The following is a 21,519-nucleotide window of genomic DNA, read 5'->3' as shown; positions in this document are numbered from 1 at the left end:
ATATCGTTAAATATACAAAATAACCAAAAGATCAATATTTTTTTCACATAAATGTTTCACAAAATGGATAAACTGTAAATTCGTCTATTTTATTAGTGGTCAAACAATTGTTGAAGATCATTCATATTCTTCACGTAACAGTTGTACCTAAGCGTTTACCCTTTAAATAAGGCCAACAAATTTTCATGCTTTTATTATTATTATTATTATTATTATTATTGTTGTTGTTGTTTCACACGTGCAAAGAACCTAAAAATGAACTGTAAACGTACACGCACATTTAGCACACGCGCACACACACGTACACATCGTTGCCTTGGCACGCTCTCTTCTTCGTCCCTTCTTTTGTTATTTTGTTTACTATTACTTACCATTACTATTTTTTACCAACTCTTGCAAAGAAAGAAAATATGGAATTTTACAATTTAAAAAACATGCTAAAGCCACATTTGGCGTAAACAACCGAAATTCACAAAAATATCGACGTAACAGTATTTTTTTTTTTTTTTTTTTTTTCTCGCTATGTTTGATTCGAGGTCGCGCGGCTTGTACAGATGATGATAATCTATTTGAAATCAACACCAAAGATAAAACACACACTCAACGTTACGTTAGCGTATGTCAGCAGTGTTAAGAACAACAATAGTAGTAGTAAAAAAAAAGAAAAAAAAAAAAAAAAAAAACCGCACTTGTCCATAGTTGGAAGGTAATAGGTGTGAAGGTAGGAACGAAGGGAGAGCATAGTGGTGGTGGTGGTGGATGAACAAGAGATTATTGGGCAATAGTAGTAATATTGTAGTTGAGAACCCTATCGGGGACAAGTGGGCAAGTTGACCCTGAAGAAGACGTTGAGCTCGATGAGGGTGGCGAGTATGAGGAAGACGGCGTACATGCAGAGGCAGGCGCGTCCGACCTTGCGGTCGAGTTGGAAGCGATTCGCGGCGAAGGCGACGTAGAGGAGCAGTAGGGTCGAGAGGAGGGAGATCGCGCTGTACTCGAGGCCGCCCGAGTTGATGCTGATGTAGTGCTGGCCCTTCACGGTCGGGGCGAACGATGATTTGATCAGCCACGGGAGACCCAGGCAGAGCAGTATGTCGAACGTGTTCGAGCCGATCGAGTTGCTTATGCCCATCGAGCCGTGACCTGTGGGCGTTAAGTGCGTGCATCAACGTTTTTAAATCTTTTCATTTTTTTTCTTTTCTTTTTTTGCTTCAAGCAACCGAAATCTACCTCACCAAAATGGCAAAACTAAGTGAAAAAAAGGTCACAGAGAGATATCGTGTACTGGGGTCAATTTCGCGCAAATTACCTTGCTTAGCGACGATGACACTGGATACGGCTTCGGGCACGCTCGTCCCTGCTGCAAGAAACGTGATCCCCATTACCGAGTCTGGTATTTTTAGGGTGTCCCCTGTACGGAAAAAAGTCGAGATTTTTTTATCAAGATTCGTTGTACCATTTTTCTTTTGTTTTCAGTAATGAACGAACCGATGATGGTGATCATCCATGCGACGAGGTAGCTCAGGGAACCGATCCAGACGATGCACATGAGAAAGGTCACGGGGAACCACTTTTTGAACCTGGGTTTGTCGCAATCCGGGATCGTGCACATGAATATCAGGTGAATCGGCCACGTTATTATCCACGCGGTCTTTCTTATCCAACCGGCCTTCGATGGCCATACCAACAGCTGGTACTCGTATTCTACAACAACAAAACAAATGTTTTCCGTGTGCACAAAAATACATTTTTATCTCGTTTCATCCCTCATCGGTATATATACATGAACGTGAAATTAATACCATGAATTTTGGACGAAAGTTGGAGTTGGTCTTTTTGATTGAAAACCGCTTGAACTCTCTTTTTAAACTTTAACAGTTGAATAGAAAGAAAAAAAAAAAAAAAGAAAAAGAAGAAGAGAATAAAAATGATTTACCAGACTCGTGATTCTCCTCCTGCGACTTGGTGCCGCCGTTCTGCAGTGGCACGTCGATGGTCGCAATTTGCTCGACGCGGTCGATGGGCGATTGCAATTTATCGGATCTCGATAAGTGAATTTCCCCGGCGTCACCTGCGGATCAATATTAAAGCCAAAGTCCAAGCGAGGCTCTTTTCTTTTTTTTTTCTTTTTTTAATCATATATACCCACTTGGAGAGCCATTTTCACTCGACGCAGCAAATTTTCCGTTTAATAGACCCGCGCGAACGGGAACGATAAAAATCGGGGATTCCAAGTTTCATTAAAAAAAAAAAACACCTTATACTTATAAAATAATAGCAAAGTTGGAGTGACGAAAAAAAAAAAAAAAAAAAAAAAAAAACCAAGAAGCGCCTGTACAAGTTTCACGTAACCCTACACATAATCATCGCTAAAATTAAAAGAAACGTCATACATTGTGGTCATACGAGGCGAGAAACGAGAGTCACGAGGGATCAAACACTGAAAGGCCCGTCACGTACGCCGGACTCACTTTATATCAATTATCGTCACGCAATACAAATGAAAAGCCTAGATGCCGAGTGCGCCAGTTACAATTGCACGGCATAAACTCACGGAGATGGACAAAACAGCTGATCTCCCAAAACATTTTTTCAGGCGCAAGTTAAGAAAAAAAAAGTACCATCTACGTATCCGCGGGTAAAACAAAAATGATGATGATGAAATTACCTGGTCGGGCATTGAGGGCCTCGGGCGCGGTCGAGTTCTTTCGGCGGAAACGCGCACACCGTTGGAACGACTTGTCGTAGTACATGACGGCGATGTAGACGATGTAGAGGAGGACGAGCGAAAGGGCCTCATACCACTCGACCCGCTCGTCGTGAATAATACAGATTAAGATGGCCACGGTCACACCGTAAGCCAGACAGTCTCTGCTCACCGGCCACCAGTCCAGCGGCACCACTTGCTTTTTTTTTCAAACAGAAACACACAAAAATCATTTTTTGTTTCCCCTCACGGAGCATCAAGGATTGAAGAAGCAGTTACCATTCCCGCGCCGATACCGCAGCACGCGGGGACGGCGAGGATGTTGAAAACGGCCGAGCCGACGATCGTGCCGACGCCGATGTCGCCCTCGGTGATGAAGGTGCCGATCGCGTTGACGAAGAGCTCCGGTGCCGATGTCGCCGCGGCCATGAAAGTCGCCCCTGCCACATCTTTCGACATCGACAGCGCTTCGTGGCCACGAGTAAAATAAACAATGAAAATCCATTATTTCACTTTGTTTTTTTTAGGGTTTTTCAATATGTCCTCTTGCATCTAAGCTGCCAAGTGATTTCTCAAAGATACACCCGCTCAGGCATGTTATTGTACATCTCGTAAATTTGTCGAAATGGACATTATAAAAATACATTAAATCATGGGATTTTCCGTTTGTGTCAACCGTATCTTGGGATGCCCCTTTTTTTGGGGGGTTTCGATGAATCGGGCGCAAATGCAAAAAAGTACGCGTGTTTATTTGACGAGCTTTAATCTCGTGCCCCGGTTTTTGTTGTCGCGCTGTACATGCCTCTTGTTAATCGTCACACCGATCACTGAGATAAAAAGCACCGAATTAGCGAGTCAAGTATCGCCCTGCCAGTAAAAGCTACGGGCAGTGGTGACGCGTGAAAAAATCGCAATGAATGTTAAATCCTACTCGTCGAATCGGATCGCGTGAGCTCTTACCGTGGCATATTTTTTCTACGGCAGGTACGAAGAATTTGTCGCATACTACAGCTAGGGCGACGAACAGGTAAAGGGAGATGAGGACGTGGATGACTACGGCGCCGGCTTGCCGCTGCTTCTCGTCGAAGAAGTCGTGTGGAAAGTCCTCGATGGCCGGCTGCGTGCAATTAGAACCTGCAAGATGCCAACAAAAAAAAAAACACAGGTAATTTTTCTCAATTTGTTGAGCTTATCTCAAAGGTGATTTTTACTCGATATCATTGATCGATATCCATGTAGCCGGGAATTTTCTTATCTGTCAACATTATGACGCGTGCTGCCAGCTGTGGATGAGGAAAATAACGTGCGTGCAACCTGCTTGAAACTACTATATTTATGCTCCATACTTTTTTTTTTTTTCCATACTACATTTAGATAAAGAAAAAATAAAAAAAATTCGGGATATTCTTTAAAGCGCATCATCGAATTCGTGTACCAAAAACACGTAAAAATCCAAACCCTTGGATTTTTATAGGTACGCAAGTTACGCAGTCTAACTCTTATCAAACGAAAAAATTACGCAATCGGCATTATCCAATTTTATCAACGAAACAATAATCGCCGATAAGAAGAAGAAGAAGCCATGGCCGCGTCAACATAATCATCGTCGACCTGCTCGGGTTTTCCGTCCGACTAATTCTTCGTCGAGGCCACGGCTGACACTGTACCGCTATACCAAGCCTGTCTGCATAATCCTTCATTAACACGAACCGAGAGGCAGACGAGGAGAAAAAACGACTTGCCGGAAACTGCCGAAGCATCGAAATGAGGAAACCAAAGTTCGTGTAATCTCTTTCTTTCTGTCTTCCTATAAGAAAGGAGAAATCGGTAAATTAGAGGAGAAGAAACTCGACCGCCGAATTATCTTTGCAAGAAGAGCTGGGGACCGCCACCCTCCATCGTTCATTAATCTTCTGTGCACTTCCATGGCAGTTGTGCCATTAGTTGTTTTTTTTTTTCCCCGTTGTAAGAATCGGAAAAAATAAGGAGTGGGAAAATACGCGTGGTTATCCGTGACGAACGACCAATTTTCACGATTTTTCGATCTTTTTTACGAGAGCGGGTAGTAATTCATTTTTGGTTACGAGCGACAGAAATAAGGTCACGATTTGTTTTGTCCTTTTGGCAATGCGGTTGAACCAAAAGGTCCCGTAGTTTTTTTTTTTTCCTACAATCCATGAAATAATACAAACATTATGACGCCAAAGTTACGGCAAAATCGTATTTTTTAAATGATTGAAAAAAGGTAAAAATATATGCCCATAATCAACTCGTTTGAATACCATTACGAAAAAAAAGGAGGAAGAGATAAATCGGCTAAAGCAATCAGGACGCAATTGCGAAAAGTCAGATTAGTCGCGTGTCAGTCAACAACGATGGATACAACGTATCATGGGTGGGAAAGAAAAAAAACACGCCAAGCGGCAGTTTCGTAGGATCAGTTAATGTCCGTATACATAATGGCCCGTACATATACAATCTGTTTACACCACTTATAATGGGTTCGGATTAAATTTTTTACTAGTATACATATTATGGTTTAGTTTTTTTTTTCATTTATTTATTTACCTTACGAGTAGACGAGTCTTTCTGGACAAAATTGAACAAGAATTTTAGCACAGGAAACCAAACAATTAATGTAAAATGTAATATCTTCGAGTTATTAGAAATACGCGGCAGACAGAAGCAAATATAGCGCAAGAAACTAATAACTGTGATATTGTACCGAGTGTCGAGATTCTATTTATTACAGATAAGATTTCGGTAGAGGTCAGACGTTTTCGGAGTAATCTGTAGTTTAACACGCGAGTTAGGAATGTTAGACAAGTACCGAGACACGTAACGAATGGTTTATGCACTGAGTATTGTACGAGGCGCACACGATTTGCGAATTGTTTTTCCGTGAGGTCAAAGACCTTCGCGTCCATATGTATGAGAAAATCGAGGTGTGTCCCTTGTACATCGACAAAATAAGAGAAATACACACGGATGCGAATGATGCCGACCTGCACACCACAATGAATCAGAAAACAGATGTATTCCCGTTGTCCACGCCCGTTTGAACGACCAAACGAAATTATCTCGTCCATTTCTCTCGAGACCGATTTCCATCCACCCAACCAACCGAATCAGACCCAATACCGATTTATTCCCAAATCGCGTACTTTGAAATCGTAGCTAAAAGTGCGCATCGGAAAAAAGTAAATGAACGAGCACGCGTGTGTGCTAGTGAGAAACGGCATGAAAAGGTAATTGTCTCTCATCGTTGTTTTAGTTCCACTCCCAGAAAGTGGGCACGTTGGTGCTGCCGAACCGAGGCCAGCTCGCGATGGATGTAGGCATGTGTACACTTCATAACAACCATGATCGGTTCGACTCGGCGCATCGAGTTTGTACTATTAGGCGTAGGTACTTGTACGTTCATGTATAATGTACATAATAGCTTTGGCAACGCGTTATTATGCGCGTACACATGCTTACACGTAGATACAAACGTATAGGTGTAACTGATATCATATGGTTTCGGTGGAACGACACCGTGGTAAAATGTTGCAGTAAATCTATATAGAGACTGCAAAGTTAGAAAATCGATTGAATGTTATTTGTAATGTTTGGCTACAAATTTGCATTTCTGTTCACGCGTTCGGACGATAGATGTATCAGTGCGTAAGACTAGTGGTTCACGATGAAATTGATGTGCCCCTATACTGTTGCCGTGTAATCACGAATTTTGTAAATCATTTTTTACTATAGAGATAAAGACCTCATCGTTTTTTTTTGTTTTTTTTTTCCACACGTTACTACAATTGCTGGGTATAATAGGTGTAACGTCAAGCAGCAGAGGCCGACCAATGGAATAAATTAAAGTTATGTACACAGGACGGTCGACTGTGTGAAATGTGTTGGCACTTAACAAAAAGACAAATCAACGGACGGGATGGAAAAACTAAGTCACAAAAAGTGATGTAGGAAGAGACTCGTTAGACCGGTAGTTTCACGTGCGTATAAAAGAGATGGTAAACAAGCAGCATCGTTATCATTTGATCATTCAATGCCATGATGATCTATTTCACCACATCATAGGCTCCGGCTGTTACAAAAGCTTTCGGTTTGTTCGCCCTATTTGAAGAGCCAAAAAAATTACTCGACTAGCGAAAGTTTACATTATTAAAAAAAAAAAAAAAAAAAAAAATTATAGGTCCAAATTAAATTTTGTATGCAGTGTACTCGTAACGATCGTTTTGTACATAGATAATAATATTATTTGTTACAAGCAGCGTGCCTTGCATTCCACTCTTGCACTGTCAACAAGTGCATGTTATGTTTGTAGGAAATCAAATGTTGTTTCAAGACGCTGTGTCACAGCACAAACAATGAAGAACAATATTCTCGAAACTGATAAGGCGTTTTTGATTACTGAGTCATAGACAGTGCGTGCTTGGGTAAAAGCTCAGAATCGTGCTATCGAAACTCGACGCAAATCATCGTAATACCTTGTAATTAAATCCTTCAGAACAAAGAAGATACCTCCATACATATGCGTTATGACATTACTCGAGCTTCCGGGGAACGAGTACACATTTTTCCGAGTTAACGTACCTCGGCATGGGAGCGTAAACTTTGAGTTTGGCGTTTGAATGAGGGATTGTAAGCACCGGAGCTTGCCTGTACCATTATTAATACAAGACACAAACATGTACGCATTTATTCTATCCCAAGAGATCAAATCAAATTAGATAAACGCATCCCCAAGAATACTTATGGATCTGAAAAAAAAACTCGTTTTCACTTCGTTGTAAATATACAGTAAACTGTGTTGAGTTCTTGTACTCAAGTTTATGTATTCATCGGAATGGTCTTATTCCAATATTGTCATATTCCTCATCAATACGTAACTGGATTCTATGCAAAACCAATCCAATTGGTCCATTACCAATTGGAGAAACGTAATAATTTTTGGCAGGACATCGCGTGATTGGTAATTCAAGAAGCTTTGCCTCGTATAGTTTCCTCACAAGCAAAAAGAGAAATGATCATTGCCAAAGGGAGCAAGTGGAAGAATAAGAAGAGGCGAAAAAGTCTCTTTGGAGTGAAAGACGGTCGGGCAGCAGTAGGTATATCCACGAGCAGTATATGTCGTCGTCGTGGTCGTTGAGAGAGTCGTGTTATATCTAGTTTATACGACGTACATTAGGCATGAATGGCAAGCCGCTCTGGGCGCTCGAATGAGAGCAATTTAAGCTTCTTTAGGATGCTTAATCGGGTAGGAAGTCACATCAGCCGCATAGGTGATAACCCACACAAGGCGGACTAGTTACATGTACATATAAAGTGTACTACACACCACACACGTCATGCACAAGCATCTCGATCTGCCTTTGCCTTTACCTCGGCTCGAACGAGACGCTCTCACTGTTGGACGCACTCGACGATCACGAGGATTGCCAAGAGATGAGGTACATGGGAGATGTACGGAAGACCCACAAGCTCTAATCCGTACTTGCACGTGCACAACCATTGGTAAAAAATCTTACTACATTCATTTAGGGTTGAAGAAAATATATCAATGTTTGACCCGTCTTGGCTTCAAAGTAAACATATTGGGACCAGATGCGAGAGATGAGAGTCAAGAACTAGATGAATAAATCAAGAAATAGACCTACAGTACTTACTTATCAGACCACCATAGTGTGCGTATACTAAATCTGAAGAGTATGTACCAATGGTTAACCGAAGCGTTAATAGTAATTGATAACAATACGTTGTGTGAGGATGAACGACTAGTAAGGTGGATGACTCAGTTATCTCCTGCACTAGGAAGCGAGTAAAGATTTTTTTTTTCTCAACAATTCACAGTTGTGCGTCACTAGAGCAATAATTGTTTCCTAAAGTTGCTAAAGGTGGTTAATATCAAAAATATTTTTTAATTGTGGTTTGATTCGTTAGTTGTTGTATTTAAAAATAATCGAATCAAAAGTGAAGATCCACAAAATCTAACAGAGGAGTATTTTAACCATGCATTGAAAAGGGCTTGTCTCATATTTCTTGTACTACAGATGTGATACTATATTTATTTTTAAAAAGTTGCTTTGTCTACAGAAAATAGTTTTAATTTGTTGCCTCTACAAATTTTCAGAATATTTCAATAGCAAATGGTCTCGTGTACTTATTTTGTAGAGATTTCTGTGCCCAAACACCAAAATTCGTATATTTTTAAAAAATACGAATGTTAACTAAAACTACCATTGTGTCAATAAAAACAATAATCAGTTAATGTTTCTGTATTGTTTCCTTCTAAAATTTACAATAGAAACACGAGGAAAAAGTTGCTCGAAAAGAAGCCAAGAGTTTCACAAAATATCAAGATCACTAACGTGTGATGAATATAAGAACAAAATAGTATTTAAATTTAATTTATTTCCAAGAAGTAAATGTTATTTTCTAAAACCCTTGACCGTCTATTCTTGGGGAAATTGTAAGCTATTAACTTTCTTCGTTGTGGTGGACGTATATAGATTCAAGGACGAGATGCGAATCTCATTTCTGTCTATCGGAAAGTGTGTCCAACGATCACATTAGATTCAAAGTTGAAGCGTCGCTGATGAAGTTACCGCACTAATTAAAGGCTAAAATTAAATCAAAAGTTGAAAAACTTGAAAATCTTTCTATCAAGAGGAAACTCTGCGATTGATATTGATTACTAGCTTTCCCCCTTTCCATCTTTACGATATTGAGCACGTAACAAAAAGAACTCATAGTACTTGTAATGTACTTTGAAATAAAGGTCACTACGAGAAAGCAATAATACAACGTTTACGTTGAGAATCGATTTTATCACTTTTTTTTATTTGAAATCGTAAAAGTGTAGGAAGCAAAAAAATTTTATGGATATATATCGACTAGTATACTGGTAACTTCACGGCTGACCTGTCGTCAACTTTGGTTTGTCCGTGTAATTCTTTAGTACGTAGATTATTTATATTTTCTACTTCTGTGAGCAGATTTACAATAAACGATACGATTGTTGAAGGACGTCGGGTTTCACTGCACCGCACGCCCTGGCAATGACTGTGTTATCGAGGTGATGCAATGATGTTGTCATTGAGGTTTAACGATAAAAAAAATGTCAAGCACAACAAATTTTTTTATTCTTGCACTCAGACAATTTGTTGGGTTATCGAATCTGTGAATTGCATCATCGAAAAGAAATTTATGACCATGAAGAAGTCGAGGGTCTGTTACTTCACTGAATGAGTCACTTGTCGACAATTTGGGGGTAACAAATTTTAATTAGATTACCATCGATTGAAACGTAAAAATTTCTACGTTCATCGCCAAAACAATAACACGTAAATGAATCATATGTTCAAATGTAGAAGCTGCTCGAATAATCAATTTTCCTAATGTGTCCATTTCACGTGTACTTGAGAACCGTCTCCAAGAGATACATATTTTTTTTTGTTTCAAACATTTTTAGCGCGTTAAACTATGACGGCTCCACCTCTTTGGCGGCATTTCAAAGCAACATTCTTGAAACAATTAATAAGTACTTAATACGCTACAAGTAGGCAGGAATTTCGCGCGAGCGAAACCTAACGAGCTCCGACATCTCGGGAGCTTTCGAAATTGGAGCTGATTATAAGCACACTTGTGAGTAATTCACGTTGAAACACCAACAAACACACATGTGCACGCCATCACACAAGAGGCTCATTTTCTAAGTAGATTATGAAGTATTCAAGGTGCGTGAGAATTTCTGGTCTTGAGAGTAGTATATAGTGTTGAGGCAAGGTGTCATGTATCCATTTCAGCTGTTAGAACTGGTATCTTGGTTCTATGGTTTGGCAATTATTTACTTCAATGTGTTTCCGATCATAAATACCCACTCTCAACATTTATCAACATATGTCACCTACGGTTATACCTAAACGATAAAAAAATGTATTTATCGTATCCGGTAATACATAAACTGTAAGTTGAAAAGGCTTTTCGAGACAAATGATAAATGAAACCGATGGAATAAGCTACTTAGGCAAGTAGTTTTTTATCGTAAAATAATGAAAAATTATACCAGATCATACTTGGAAGAGTCTCTATGTGTCTGTAAATATTTAAAAACAAAGCTATCAAAATAAAATAACGTATCAAACTAAGGTAATAATCGAGTCTATCTAATTATTTTTGAGAGATCCACATTCATAAAAAAAATGTATACGTTATTTTTTGAAGTTTGAATAGTACCTAACTCACACTTCATCGTATCAGTTTAAATATCATGAGCTAAATAATTAATGAAATCTCTGTAAGACAGATTTTACAATCAGTCAAAAACCGAAGACAGATGAATCCAGGAGAAAAAATATTGTAGGAAAACTTGTAGTCATTAATCTAGTTTTTATTCTTACTACGTTCAAGGTAAGTAAAATTACTCTTCTAGTGTTAGGCAGTCATAAAAATAGTAAAACAAGGAAATGCAATTCATAATAATCTGTGATTAACACTGTGTAATTTTTCCAAACATACCAAGGTAGATTATATAATTATTATATAGCAGTAATATGCATGATTTTTAGAGTAGATAGCATTATTATTGGAAGTGTATTGTTTTTTTTATTATTCAATAATGAAGATTACAGAAAATTTCCTCTCATGTATCATAACTTTATTTTTATTTGTATAATATTTACTCAAATCTACGATAGAAAGGATATTGTTCAACACTGCGGCCCATCATCATTTCGTAATATTGTAGTTTATTTTAAATTCAGCTAACGTTTTAAAAAAAAAACAGTAAACACCACAAATTTATATTACTAGTCTTTTTTTCTCCCAGTACATCGTTATTATTATTTATTTTTATTTTTTTTAATCAAACGTTTGCAGTTTATTATTGAAAAATTCAATTGAAAAGACTGACGTTGTCAAAAAGTGCCATCCCCGATTGAAATCGTCAGATATTTCCAACACGACTTGATGATCGACAGATGAAATTGACTCTGCAGTCCACACTCGTAACGTAACATTAACAAGATAATCATATTGATTGCAAGTTCAGTACACAGACAACAAAGTGAAGAAAGTGGAAAAAAAACCCCACTCAAAGTAGGTCGTAATTCAAAGACATTCGTGGAAGTTTACGTATCTAAAGTCAATCTTCGATATCTAATCAATTTCATAATATCGTAACGATCGTCAGAATCAAGCTTCGGTGATTTATTGCGCATTTAATTACGCACTTACTTACAAATGATACTTTTCTTAAAATAAAACGGGCACGATCATTCAGAACAATAGACGATACTGGTGTTGGGTATCGAGGACATTTTTCGGTGGACATGCGTATAGGAATAAAAAACTGTTACTTTGTTTAAGACGTACCATTGATGGTCCGATGAAGATCGAAGTAACCTGTCGAAATAAAAATAACAAACATTTAAGAATTTTAACTGCAAGACAAGCAATTAGGCCTATACAAATTATCATGCAAATATGTCAAGCGATTGGTTAAAAAAAGAAAAACCTTTTAGATGTGCCATGTTATAATGAATATCTATGTGTGTATATTGAGTTTTAAGCTCAATTCAAAGACGATGTAGTCTTCTCATATTATTATTTTTTTAAGAAACTAATGAGACTCTAACTTTTCGGTTCTTCGCGTCACCGCTGGAAGTTTGTGTCGTACAAAATTTCAAGTGAATTAAATTATGGACAGTTCGAGTTGTGCACGCGAAGAGCCACTTTTTTTATCAAGTACTTAGAAGAAAAATACCCGCTACGAGAGCCAGCCGCCGCGCGTCAAAGTTGCGCGGTGATAATACCTACTTGCGTCCCATTAGATTGCCTTGTGCCAATTTTTCGCCGGACTTTGGCCCGTAACGGCATCCTTTGTCAATTTCCGAAAATTGCAAATTTGCACCGCGTGGCCTGTAATTTTTGGCGAGTAACACCTATATACAACGATTATTGCTCGTGTTTGGAGCATCGGTGGTGTAAGTGGGTGGGCATACGTGCGGGTGCTGTGCGCCGAGTTAAACCGATCTCGAGCTAACCTTATTCTTCTGATTGAGCGAATTAACCTTTAAAGTTTGTGTTACTTTAAAACGTCTGGATTAAGGATCGCGTGAAAAGAGATCGTTAGAGGCGGAGGAGACTTTAATGCGAATGGACGCACGTATACCATGTACTTTTGTGTATACGTTTGCTGCAAATATTTATTTATTTTTTTTTTTTTTTTAATTGAATTAAATTTCTCTTCTTTTGAATAATTTTATGCCATATAAATTTTTTTTTTTTCAAATCGAGGAAAACTATGATTGACACCCTGTAGCTATAAAAATATAAGATCCATAATCTTTACACGTTCAGTACGAAAGAAATCTCCATTGTAGGACCAAAAAATACAACTATCTTTTATGATCGGACTACTCGGTACATTCGAATCAGCAAAATTTGTCATAAAAAAAAAAAAAAAAAAAAAAAAAAAATCGTGACACGAATTGAAATGATAAACCAATAATTGGAATAAAATTTACTTTCTCTAGTACCACAATTTGCACTGCTGTACATATAACATAAAACGAAATGAAAAAAAAAGTAATAATAATAATAAATAAAAATGGCAAAAAACACACGTGTTGCGTGCACTAAGGGACCAAAGTAATTTCGCCCGTTTAAATTTAATTTGTCAAATAAGCCATCTGCCAATTCAAGCAAGTCACTCGCGACGACGACGACGACGACGGCTAGCTCTCTTTTACCGCAACATACACATACGCACGCACGAACCTTTTCGAGCCCCATATACACATTATACGCCACTGATCGGATAATCACGAATTTTTACCATTTATAAATGTACACAAAAAATCTACATATGTATAAAAAAAAAAGGATGAAAAAGCAAAGAAAGAAGAAAAGAAAAAAAAAAAAGGCTCATGTGATGATCCGCGAAACATCTCGTCCTGATGTGATGACATCAATCAATTAGACGGCATCATTGCACTGCTGGTCACGATTGCTTCGGATAACACACAATAGCTGGTGCATTATACTTGTAACGCGTATATATCCAAGGGGCCTCGGAGCGGCCCAGATCCATACACGATTGGCATTACCTACAGCTTCGGCGAGTCGCGAGCTAAGGATATCCATCTGTCGTCCGACGATTGAGTATAGGTGCACGTCAACGGGGAAGGTGTCAGCAGATGAAGCCACGGGATAAACGTGATACCGTCACCACGAGCGCACGAGCCATTTGTCAATTTATTTAACGTGTGTGTATATGTATATATATATATATGTATTATTATGGCACACTGGATTTTTTACTCCGTTTAACACGCCACACTGTACTGCTCCTCTTCTTCTTGTTCTTCTTTGTACTACCGTAGCTGCCGTTGGTCTCTTTTGCAAGGTGACTTTATTGCAAATGCGGCCATCGCACGTATAGGACGAACAGTCGGAGAGCAATGATGGATAGAATAGAAAAAGAGAGAGAGAGAGGGAGAGATGAGCGCAGTGGCGTACACGTCCACGAAAAAGCTCTCCTCGCAAGCTCTTACGCGCGCTACGTCTTTACGAAAGCTGTTTGGATTTTACCAGCTGGCTCATCCTCCTCTCTCTCTCTCTCTCTGCGTGAACCTATACCTATGTGGAGTAAATGTGCGAGTGTGATTACGTGTGCGTGTGTGCTTGCAAGAGGTGCATAATGTGGTGTGTGATTAAATCGAGCTTGCAGCGAGTGGAACGAGTATAAAAAAAAAAAAAAGATAGAGATAGAAAATAAGGAGCGGTGGTGCGTGCGGGATCAAACGAGAGAGAGAGAGAGAGACCAACCTCCTCCTAGGTTGGACGGCGAAGCCATGCTGTCAATCCCGTTGTCACACACATACTACGTTAACAACTACTCCGAAGTAAGTCGGGCATCGTTTGTCGGACGGTTCGGCCGGGCCCCTTCCTCGCCGGCCCTACTCCATACCTACTGATGCTGCTACCGAGCGCTGCTGCCACTGCTCTCCTGTACTTATACATACATATACCACATCTAGCTGACTCTGTTTTTTTTTTTTTTTTTTTCCCCCATCTCTTTTCATCTCAACCGCATTTACCTTTTTTCCCACTACTCGGATCAAATCATTTTCTGCTTCTCTCTTACTCTCGCTTGTGTACCTGGCTATACTTTTTTGGCTCATATATCTGGTCCTTAGTTCCGGAGGTTTTTCTATAGGTATTTTCGTACTGTTGACAGTGGGTGCAAAAAAAAAAATGGGCAGTACAAACCAGAACTTGCGCTCATATGAAAAAAAAAAAAGTTACTACACGCGTGAGAGAAAAGGGCGCGTCTTTGGGGATTTCGATGCTTCGGCCACTACGCGTTATTCAAACTACAGAATATAAGACCTGAATCTCTATAGTTGCTTGAAACGTTCGAGTGGTGATCATTGAGTTTTATTTCTATAATTTGTAATATTTTATAAATGTGCATATGTTATGTATAACAGATTATTATTATTTATTTTTTTTTTTTTAACCGTCAGAAAAGAATTTCAAAAGGCACAACTGGTATATTTAAGTATCACCAGTTAAAAAAAAAAAGCTCAATTACTATTACACTTTTGACGCTTTGATGATATTTTTTCCCGCAACTTAAACCGACAAACCACGCATCATTAATCTCGAACTAAAGAAACTTTAAAAGAAAAGCTCTGATCCAGGCATGTGTACATGTATACATCGAAGCAAAAGAAAAATGAATCTTCAAGATGAGCAATAAGCCCACGTTGCGTAATGGAGTATAATTTACAAATGGGTATACCGATCATCATCATCATCAAACGCTACACACCATCAACAATAACAGTGGGATATACATGCAATGAGTACACAAGTATATCAGTTGGATTCCATAGCTGTCGCGTGCGCCATGCATACCTCCGACATGTGGAGCACATGTACGAATATATTATACCGCGGGCGTGGTGTATGCGTATATATATATACACTTGTACACGGGACACATTGATATATGTACGTGCTTGTGCTGTACGACAAAGGAACATATAGAGAGGAGGGAGTAAAGCTCGGCTACACAATGAGCTTCAGCGTAAGCGTATAATGGCGAGATTGACGCGTGGGTGTCGGTCCACAGTGAAATGGCAGCCTTTTCATCGATCCGTCATCGCGTGCGTATATGATGTTTGGATGAAAAGTACAAATTTAACCTTCGCACTCGATTGCAAAACTGAGATCGGATCGAGGAATCGGTAAATAAGTAGTCCTCGCGATGGAGCTTTAGAGTCTCGTAACTGCAACGATTCAAGCGAACGCGTCACTCGAGATCGGCAAATCATCCGAAAGAAAGCAGATTGCCCGCAAGCATTAAACTCATTGTCAAAATATACCAACGATATCGCCGACGTAACGAAAACAAAAACAATGTACTCGTACCAACCAATGCAAAAAAAAAAAATTCCCCGCGGGTACACAACACACATGTGTACATACGCGCACCCTCTCTCCATCGATCTCTCAAGCACGGCGATAAATCCCGCACGCGTTAACCAGCGGTCAATGCGAAGGGAGAAAAAACTTTCCTCGCGTCGAGCGCTCGCTCGTGTATCTCCTTGCGCCAACGGTAGATTTTTTCCTCCGGCTTACCAAGGAGAGAGAAAGAGAGAGAGATAGGTATGGGTTTACCTATGCAGGGGCAATCTTATCACCTTAGGCGCGAGGAGATAAGGCCCGGAGTCTCTTTAAGTACTACCGATCGGCTCCCGGTCGATCTTCGATCAGTTTCGCGCTGGACGTCGATCCTCGGCGTTCGGGTCCTCTTTCTCTGCTCTTCTTTTTCACCTGCCTCCCGCGCCTCTCCCTCGATTCAGAGCCCCCTCCCCCCTCTCCTTTTGCAACCCACGTAGTGTACGACGCATCTTTGCCAAACTAAATACAACCGCAAATCAAGGACATAAAAGATAATAAATCATCCTTTTGGACGGTAAAAAAGAGAGAGAGAGAGAGAGAGGGAGGGTCAGTGGTTGTGCAAAAGCAGCAGAAGAAGGAGCAGTCTCGGGGGCAAAACGAAGGGCAGGATAACCACAAGGGGTCGGCCGGCTATGGCCAAGAGGAGACGATCGCTCGGCATACGATTGCTACTGGCACTAGCAATACCGACCCTCTACGCTTTATTCGCCAGCTTTGCCGGTTACGTGACCTCCGCGGGCAAAGGCCCCCAAGCCCCGGCTGCGGAGAGCTTCTATCGTAAGTAGTCTCGGTTCCTTGCCGATTTTTTGCCTATACGATCGGTCTTCTTCTTCTTCTTTTTACCGATTTATTAGCCTTGTTTGAGTTGAAAAATGTGCATGTAAATATGTTTACATACTTGTACGAAAAATCGGTACATTGAAAAAGCGCCTGGTTCGTCGGGCATGTCCAGTAGCACGTACGCGATCTGGACGATAATACACGCAAATACACTTCGAAACCAATAAAAAAAAAAAAAAAGTTATTTACTCACTGGAGAGAAGTGTTTGTTATCGGTCGATAAGCTTCTAGTGCGGATTTTCGCAAACAAACGAAACAAATGACTCGCGATGTCGTTGCTACGTCGATATCGTGGATTGATCCTACGTGGTTTTATCAGGTATGCGTAAGCGGGGAAATTTTTCCAATGAAACTGCAGGAAATAAAGTTGAATGAACAGAGACTTGAAGATTTGTTACGAGACATATATGTTAACTTGTACATGATTACAAATAAATGGCACTTTGATACGAACTGTAGGTATTGTATACAGGTGTGCCTTCTATGTGTATAAAATTGTATTATAAACTAGGAAATCTCGTATATTTATTCATCAGAGAAACAAAAGCTACTGCAATATGCGCTGTACGTATATGATTAAATATTGCCTGCTTCACGGGTAAAAGATTAAAAATTTCAGATTAACGCGTGTATAATATATCTAATCGATAAGACGTCGAGGAGTTACTGATTTTTATCGCTGCAGTGTCGAGAGATGGATGTCACAGTGATACGTTAATTTGTTACTTGTGCAAATTTTTTTTTTTCAAATATAATTTTTTGGTGAAAGTGTAAAGCTTTATTTGAACTAAAAAAAAAAAAAAAACACATTGCTTGAAAAGATCGTTAGCAGTAAAAACGATACATTAAAACTTGAAAGAAAAAACAATTAGTTGAGAAATTTAAAAAAATTTAACAAAGTATTTTAATTTCAATATTCAAAGTGTACTTATTTGCTAGAAAAAAAATTGTATCGTAAACAGTGACGAATAAAAAAATCTTCTCAGCAAAAAAAAAGAAAAAAAACACTTTGTTCAGAAAAAACAATTTTCTTTTTTAAACAACAGAATTTTAAAGTCCATAAAATAATCGCGTCCAAATCTGATAACACGTATGTGCGCAACTCGATGGAATATAACAGATTCTCTTTCATGACGCAATTAATTGATCAAGAGCGACGATACCGATAGATCAACTCGTTCGATATTCAAAACAAAAATACTTTTAACATCCGCAATTAGAAACCACCAAGTTGGAAAAGAAAAAACCCCAAACGCCTCGTACGGAAGACGTTTTCCAAAAAAAAAAAAAAAAAAAAAAAAAAAAAAAAAAAAAAAAATGTGGCAACCGAAGCACAAAGCGTCCCCCGCAAAGATTGTAATAGTTTCCTCTTCCACCGATCACCCAAAGACTCGTCGAGGCGACTACTTCAAGCAAACGACACCGAGACACCAGTGCCCGAGATCAGCGCCAACTGCACCCCCCCGTCGATAGCCGAGTTCCCACCCGATGGGTTAACGCGCGAGCAACGCCAAAAGGGCTTCCTCATCTTCCACATAATAGTTGCCGTGTACTCCTTCTTCCTGCTCGCCATAGTCTGCGATGACTTTTTCGTTCCATCCATCACGAGGATATGCGAGAGTGAGTTTATTTACATCGTTGACTCCTCCTCCCCTTCGAAGCACCTGTAACTTGAAAACGAGCTGCGCTTCGTTGCAGAGATCGGCATGTCGAAGGACGTGGCAGGGGCGACTTTCATGGCCGCGGCCTCGTCCAGTCCGGAGCTGTTCATCAACATCATCGGCACCTTCGTGACCGAGGGCGACCTGGGCGTCGGGACCATCGTCGGCTCCGCCGTTTTCAACATCCTCGCCGTCCCCGCGTGCTGCGGCCTCTTTGCCAGCCAGGTAAGCGTCCATTCGGCTTCGACGCTGTACAATTTACCCTCGTAGATTTGAGAAAAATCAGTCACGCGTGTAACGCGGCTCTGCTGTACTTGTATACCGAACGCGTGCAATAAAACAAAACAAAAAATGTTGGCATGAGTATAAAAAAAAAGACAATACGGCTTTGCTTGGACGTGTTTTTAATGTTCAATACGCACTCGTGGATATATCGAGATGGTGATTCGAATGCGTTTTTCACCTCAGAGCTTTCGTATGATGTTGCTGAGAAAACTGTTTTACGTAATGAAAAACAAAATTGGATTTATAATTTTAGTTCACGGCTCAACTCTGTTTTTCGTTCGTAGTTTCATTTGGCCCCAAAATAAGGGGCGTTGAGTGTATTTGGGGGGCAAATCGGAAAAGTAAGAAATTACGTTTATGCGCATTTGTAATGTTTTTCAGGTGCTGGACCTTGACTGGTGGCCCATAAGCCGCGATTCCATGGCCTACGGCATCACCGTACTGCTGCTGATCGTCACGTTGCGTGACGGTCGCATCGAGTGGTACGAAGCGTTCATACTCGTATTGTGCTACATTTTGTATATCCTAGGTTGGTATCGCCTTCTGGTAAAATCGCAATGTGAAAAAAAAAAAAAAAAAAAAAAAGAAGCGCGATCATTCGTTGCATTTGTCGGTTGATTTAGCGATGTGCTTCAACACGCGCATCAGCAGCTGCTTGAATCTCTTCGTGACGAAGCGCCGGAGGAAGTACAGGAACCTGAGCGAGACCAGCCCACTCGTTACCAAGGACAAGTTCCACAACTCCTTTGTCCAGTCGGACCAGCAGAACGACAACTTCTTCACGAATACCAAGGTCAAGGAGACGCTATATCAAGCTGGTACGTGTTTTGCAGGGTTGACAAGTAAAAAAAAAAAAAACAACACAGAATTTCTCCATTGCTTTTTTGCAACAGGTGACTGCAACGGAGTCATGGACGTCGAGAGCCTAGAATTCAGCGACGATGTCTGTAAGTATATGTATACACAACAAACACGTGTAAGAGGCAAAAAAAAAAAAAAAATAAAATAAAAATAAAACAATAAAAATGTTGTAATGTTTACCAGCTGACATTGTGAGCATGACAAATTGGCCCGACGATGGCTGGGAGAGATGCTGGTGGGTCCTGACTTGGCCCATAAACGCCTGTCTTCTGATCACGATTCCCGACTGCAGGAGAAAATCACTTAGAAACTGGTATCCCGTGACTTTCGGCATGTGCATCGTCTGGATCGCCATGGTATCCTACGTCGTTGGATGGGACATAACGATCATTGGTAATTCATGAGCTACTTGAGAGAAAACAAAAAAAATAAAGTAAATAAGTAAATAAATGAATCTCCTGTTTCCAGGTGACACGCTGATGATCCCGGATTCGGTGATGGGACTGACTTTCCTCGCTGCCGGGATGTCCGTTCCCGAGGCGGTGTCCAGCGTAATCGTAACGAATCAAGGTAGCATACCTTTTTTTTCCCACAATTCCCTATACCTCCAAACGAGGGTATAAAAACAGGCATTGTCTTTTCAACAGGTCACGGCACAATGGGTATCAGCAACTCGATAGGTTCGAACGTCTTCGACGTGTTGCTGTGCCTGGGGCTGCCTTGGTTCATCAAGGCCACCTTATTCCCGGTGACCAGTGGCATGCACTACGTGCAGATCAACTCCGAGGGTCTGATATACAGTTCGGTCTCGCTGCTCTCGACCCTGGTGTTGCTCTACGGTGCTCTGGCCCTCAACAAGTTCAAGCTCGACCGTAAGGTCGGCCTCATCTGTCTCGCCATGTATTCCGTATTCCTCGTGTTCGCCTCGCTCGTCGAGCTCAACGTTTTCTTCGTCGTCAACCGTCCCACCTGTGCGCACTAGTTTTTTTTTTCTTTTTTTTTTTTTTTTTTTTTTTTTTTTTTTTGGGAGGGAGGGGTCGTTTTTTAATTTACACTATACATTTATATCCAGGGCGATTTTTTTTGTCTTTCACCCAAGTGTGCACCAGGTACCTATAGGCTCCTTTTCTACTGTTTCATTGTGCGCCCTCGCAACTGTGTTACTCTCTGTGCAAAAATGGGATTATTATTTGGCGTGGAAAAATTGTAGATTTCGTTGCCAAGTTTTTTTTTTTTTTTTTTTTTTGAAGTTTAAATGTGCAGGAGTAATTAAATAACAAAGTATACTCGTGGAACGTTTTTTAATTAAATTTCTTGAATTGATTGGTAACTCGAGATTGATAAATATTTTATTGTTATTACGGATACATATAATATATACTCCATTTTATGCATCATAATAGAAAATATTTAATCACATTTGTTATTTGTTAGCGATCGCTTTTAAGTTCATTTTCAACCAACGACATGTACGTTTGTTGTGTTGCGAAAATATAATACGTAATTAAAAAAAAAGACATAATAAGTATGACAATAATCGCGTGTAAATATATATAGCTTAACTTGTGTATATCCACATGTATATACGTATACTAACGTTACGTTTACTGTATATTTAGATAAATAGGTGATACACATACCGTATATGAATAAATAAAAGAACAGAATTATTACTGATTTGAATTT

The 21,519-nt window shown here is 39.9% G+C and overlaps 2 protein-coding genes across 4 annotated transcripts; one reads left to right on the top strand and one right to left on the bottom strand.

Moving 5' to 3' along the window:
• Positions 1-366: 366 nt before the first annotated feature.
• zyd (sodium/potassium/calcium exchanger zydeco) lies at positions 367-14,698 on the bottom strand. 2 transcript variants are annotated; one of them, XM_014349412.3, is made up of 9 exons: positions 14,543-14,698; positions 12,086-12,115; positions 3,668-3,841; positions 2,987-3,174; positions 2,669-2,906; positions 1,937-2,071; positions 1,489-1,704; positions 1,310-1,411; positions 367-1,143 (listed from the first exon to the last, which is right to left on the bottom strand). In XM_014349412.3, the coding sequence occupies exons 1-9, from the start codon at positions 14,568-14,570 to the stop codon at positions 809-811; spliced, it is 1,446 nt and encodes a 481-aa protein (XP_014204898.1). In that variant the 5' UTR covers positions 14,571-14,698; the 3' UTR covers positions 367-808. The 2 variants fall into 2 exon arrangements, with proteins under 2 accessions (XP_014204898.1, XP_014204897.1); XM_014349411.3 differs by lacking the exon at positions 14,543-14,698 and adding an exon at positions 13,822-13,924.
• A 2,036-nt stretch (positions 14,699-16,734) lies between these two features.
• Positions 16,735-20,836, top strand: LOC106636799 (sodium/potassium/calcium exchanger 4). Of its 2 annotated transcripts, none has more exons than XM_089591871.1 (9): positions 16,735-16,930; positions 18,416-18,646; positions 18,725-18,912; positions 19,354-19,501; positions 19,596-19,790; positions 19,866-19,919; positions 20,017-20,226; positions 20,302-20,403; positions 20,481-20,836. In XM_089591871.1, exons 1-9 carry the CDS (start codon positions 16,819-16,821, stop codon positions 20,813-20,815), a joined length of 1,575 nt encoding a protein of 524 aa, XP_089447997.1. In that variant the 5' UTR covers positions 16,735-16,818; the 3' UTR covers positions 20,816-20,836. The 2 variants fall into 2 exon arrangements, with proteins under 2 accessions (XP_089447997.1, XP_014204794.2); XM_014349308.3 differs by having other exon boundaries at positions 16,735-16,963.
• Positions 20,837-21,519: the final 683 nt, after the last annotated feature.

Source organism: Copidosoma floridanum, unplaced genomic scaffold (assembly GCF_036245765.1).
Source record: "Copidosoma floridanum isolate Cflo_tuat_1 unplaced genomic scaffold, Cflo_Japanese_pri ptg000014l, whole genome shotgun sequence".
NCBI lineage: Eukaryota > Metazoa > Arthropoda > Insecta > Hymenoptera > Encyrtidae > Copidosoma > Copidosoma floridanum.
Note: the sequence above shows the minus strand (reverse complement) of the source record. Positions and strands in the feature narration are given on the sequence as shown.

Bases quoted from the DNA above. Each gene is read 5' to 3' on its own strand.
- zyd (XM_014349411.3), bottom strand. From the start codon at position 13,858: ATGGATATCCTTAGCTCGCGACTCGCCGAAGCTGTAG. The intron at 2,907-2,986 runs GTAACTGCTTCT...TGAAAAAAAAAG, and splicing joins GCGGTATCGGCGCGGGAATG to CAAGTGGTGCCGCTGGACTG. The intron at 1,705-1,936 runs GTAAATCATTTT...TTGTTGTTGTAG, and splicing joins GGAGGAGAATCACGAGTCTG to AATACGAGTACCAGCTGTTG.
- LOC106636799 (XM_014349308.3), top strand. From the start codon at position 16,819: ATGGCCAAGAGGAGACGATCGCTCGGCATACGATTGCTACTGGCACTA. The intron at 16,964-18,415 runs GTAAGTAGTCTC...GATCACCCAAAG, and splicing joins GGCTGCGGAGAGCTTCTATC to ACTCGTCGAGGCGACTACTT. The intron at 19,502-19,595 runs GTTGGTATCGCC...CGGTTGATTTAG, and splicing joins CTACATTTTGTATATCCTAG to CGATGTGCTTCAACACGCGC.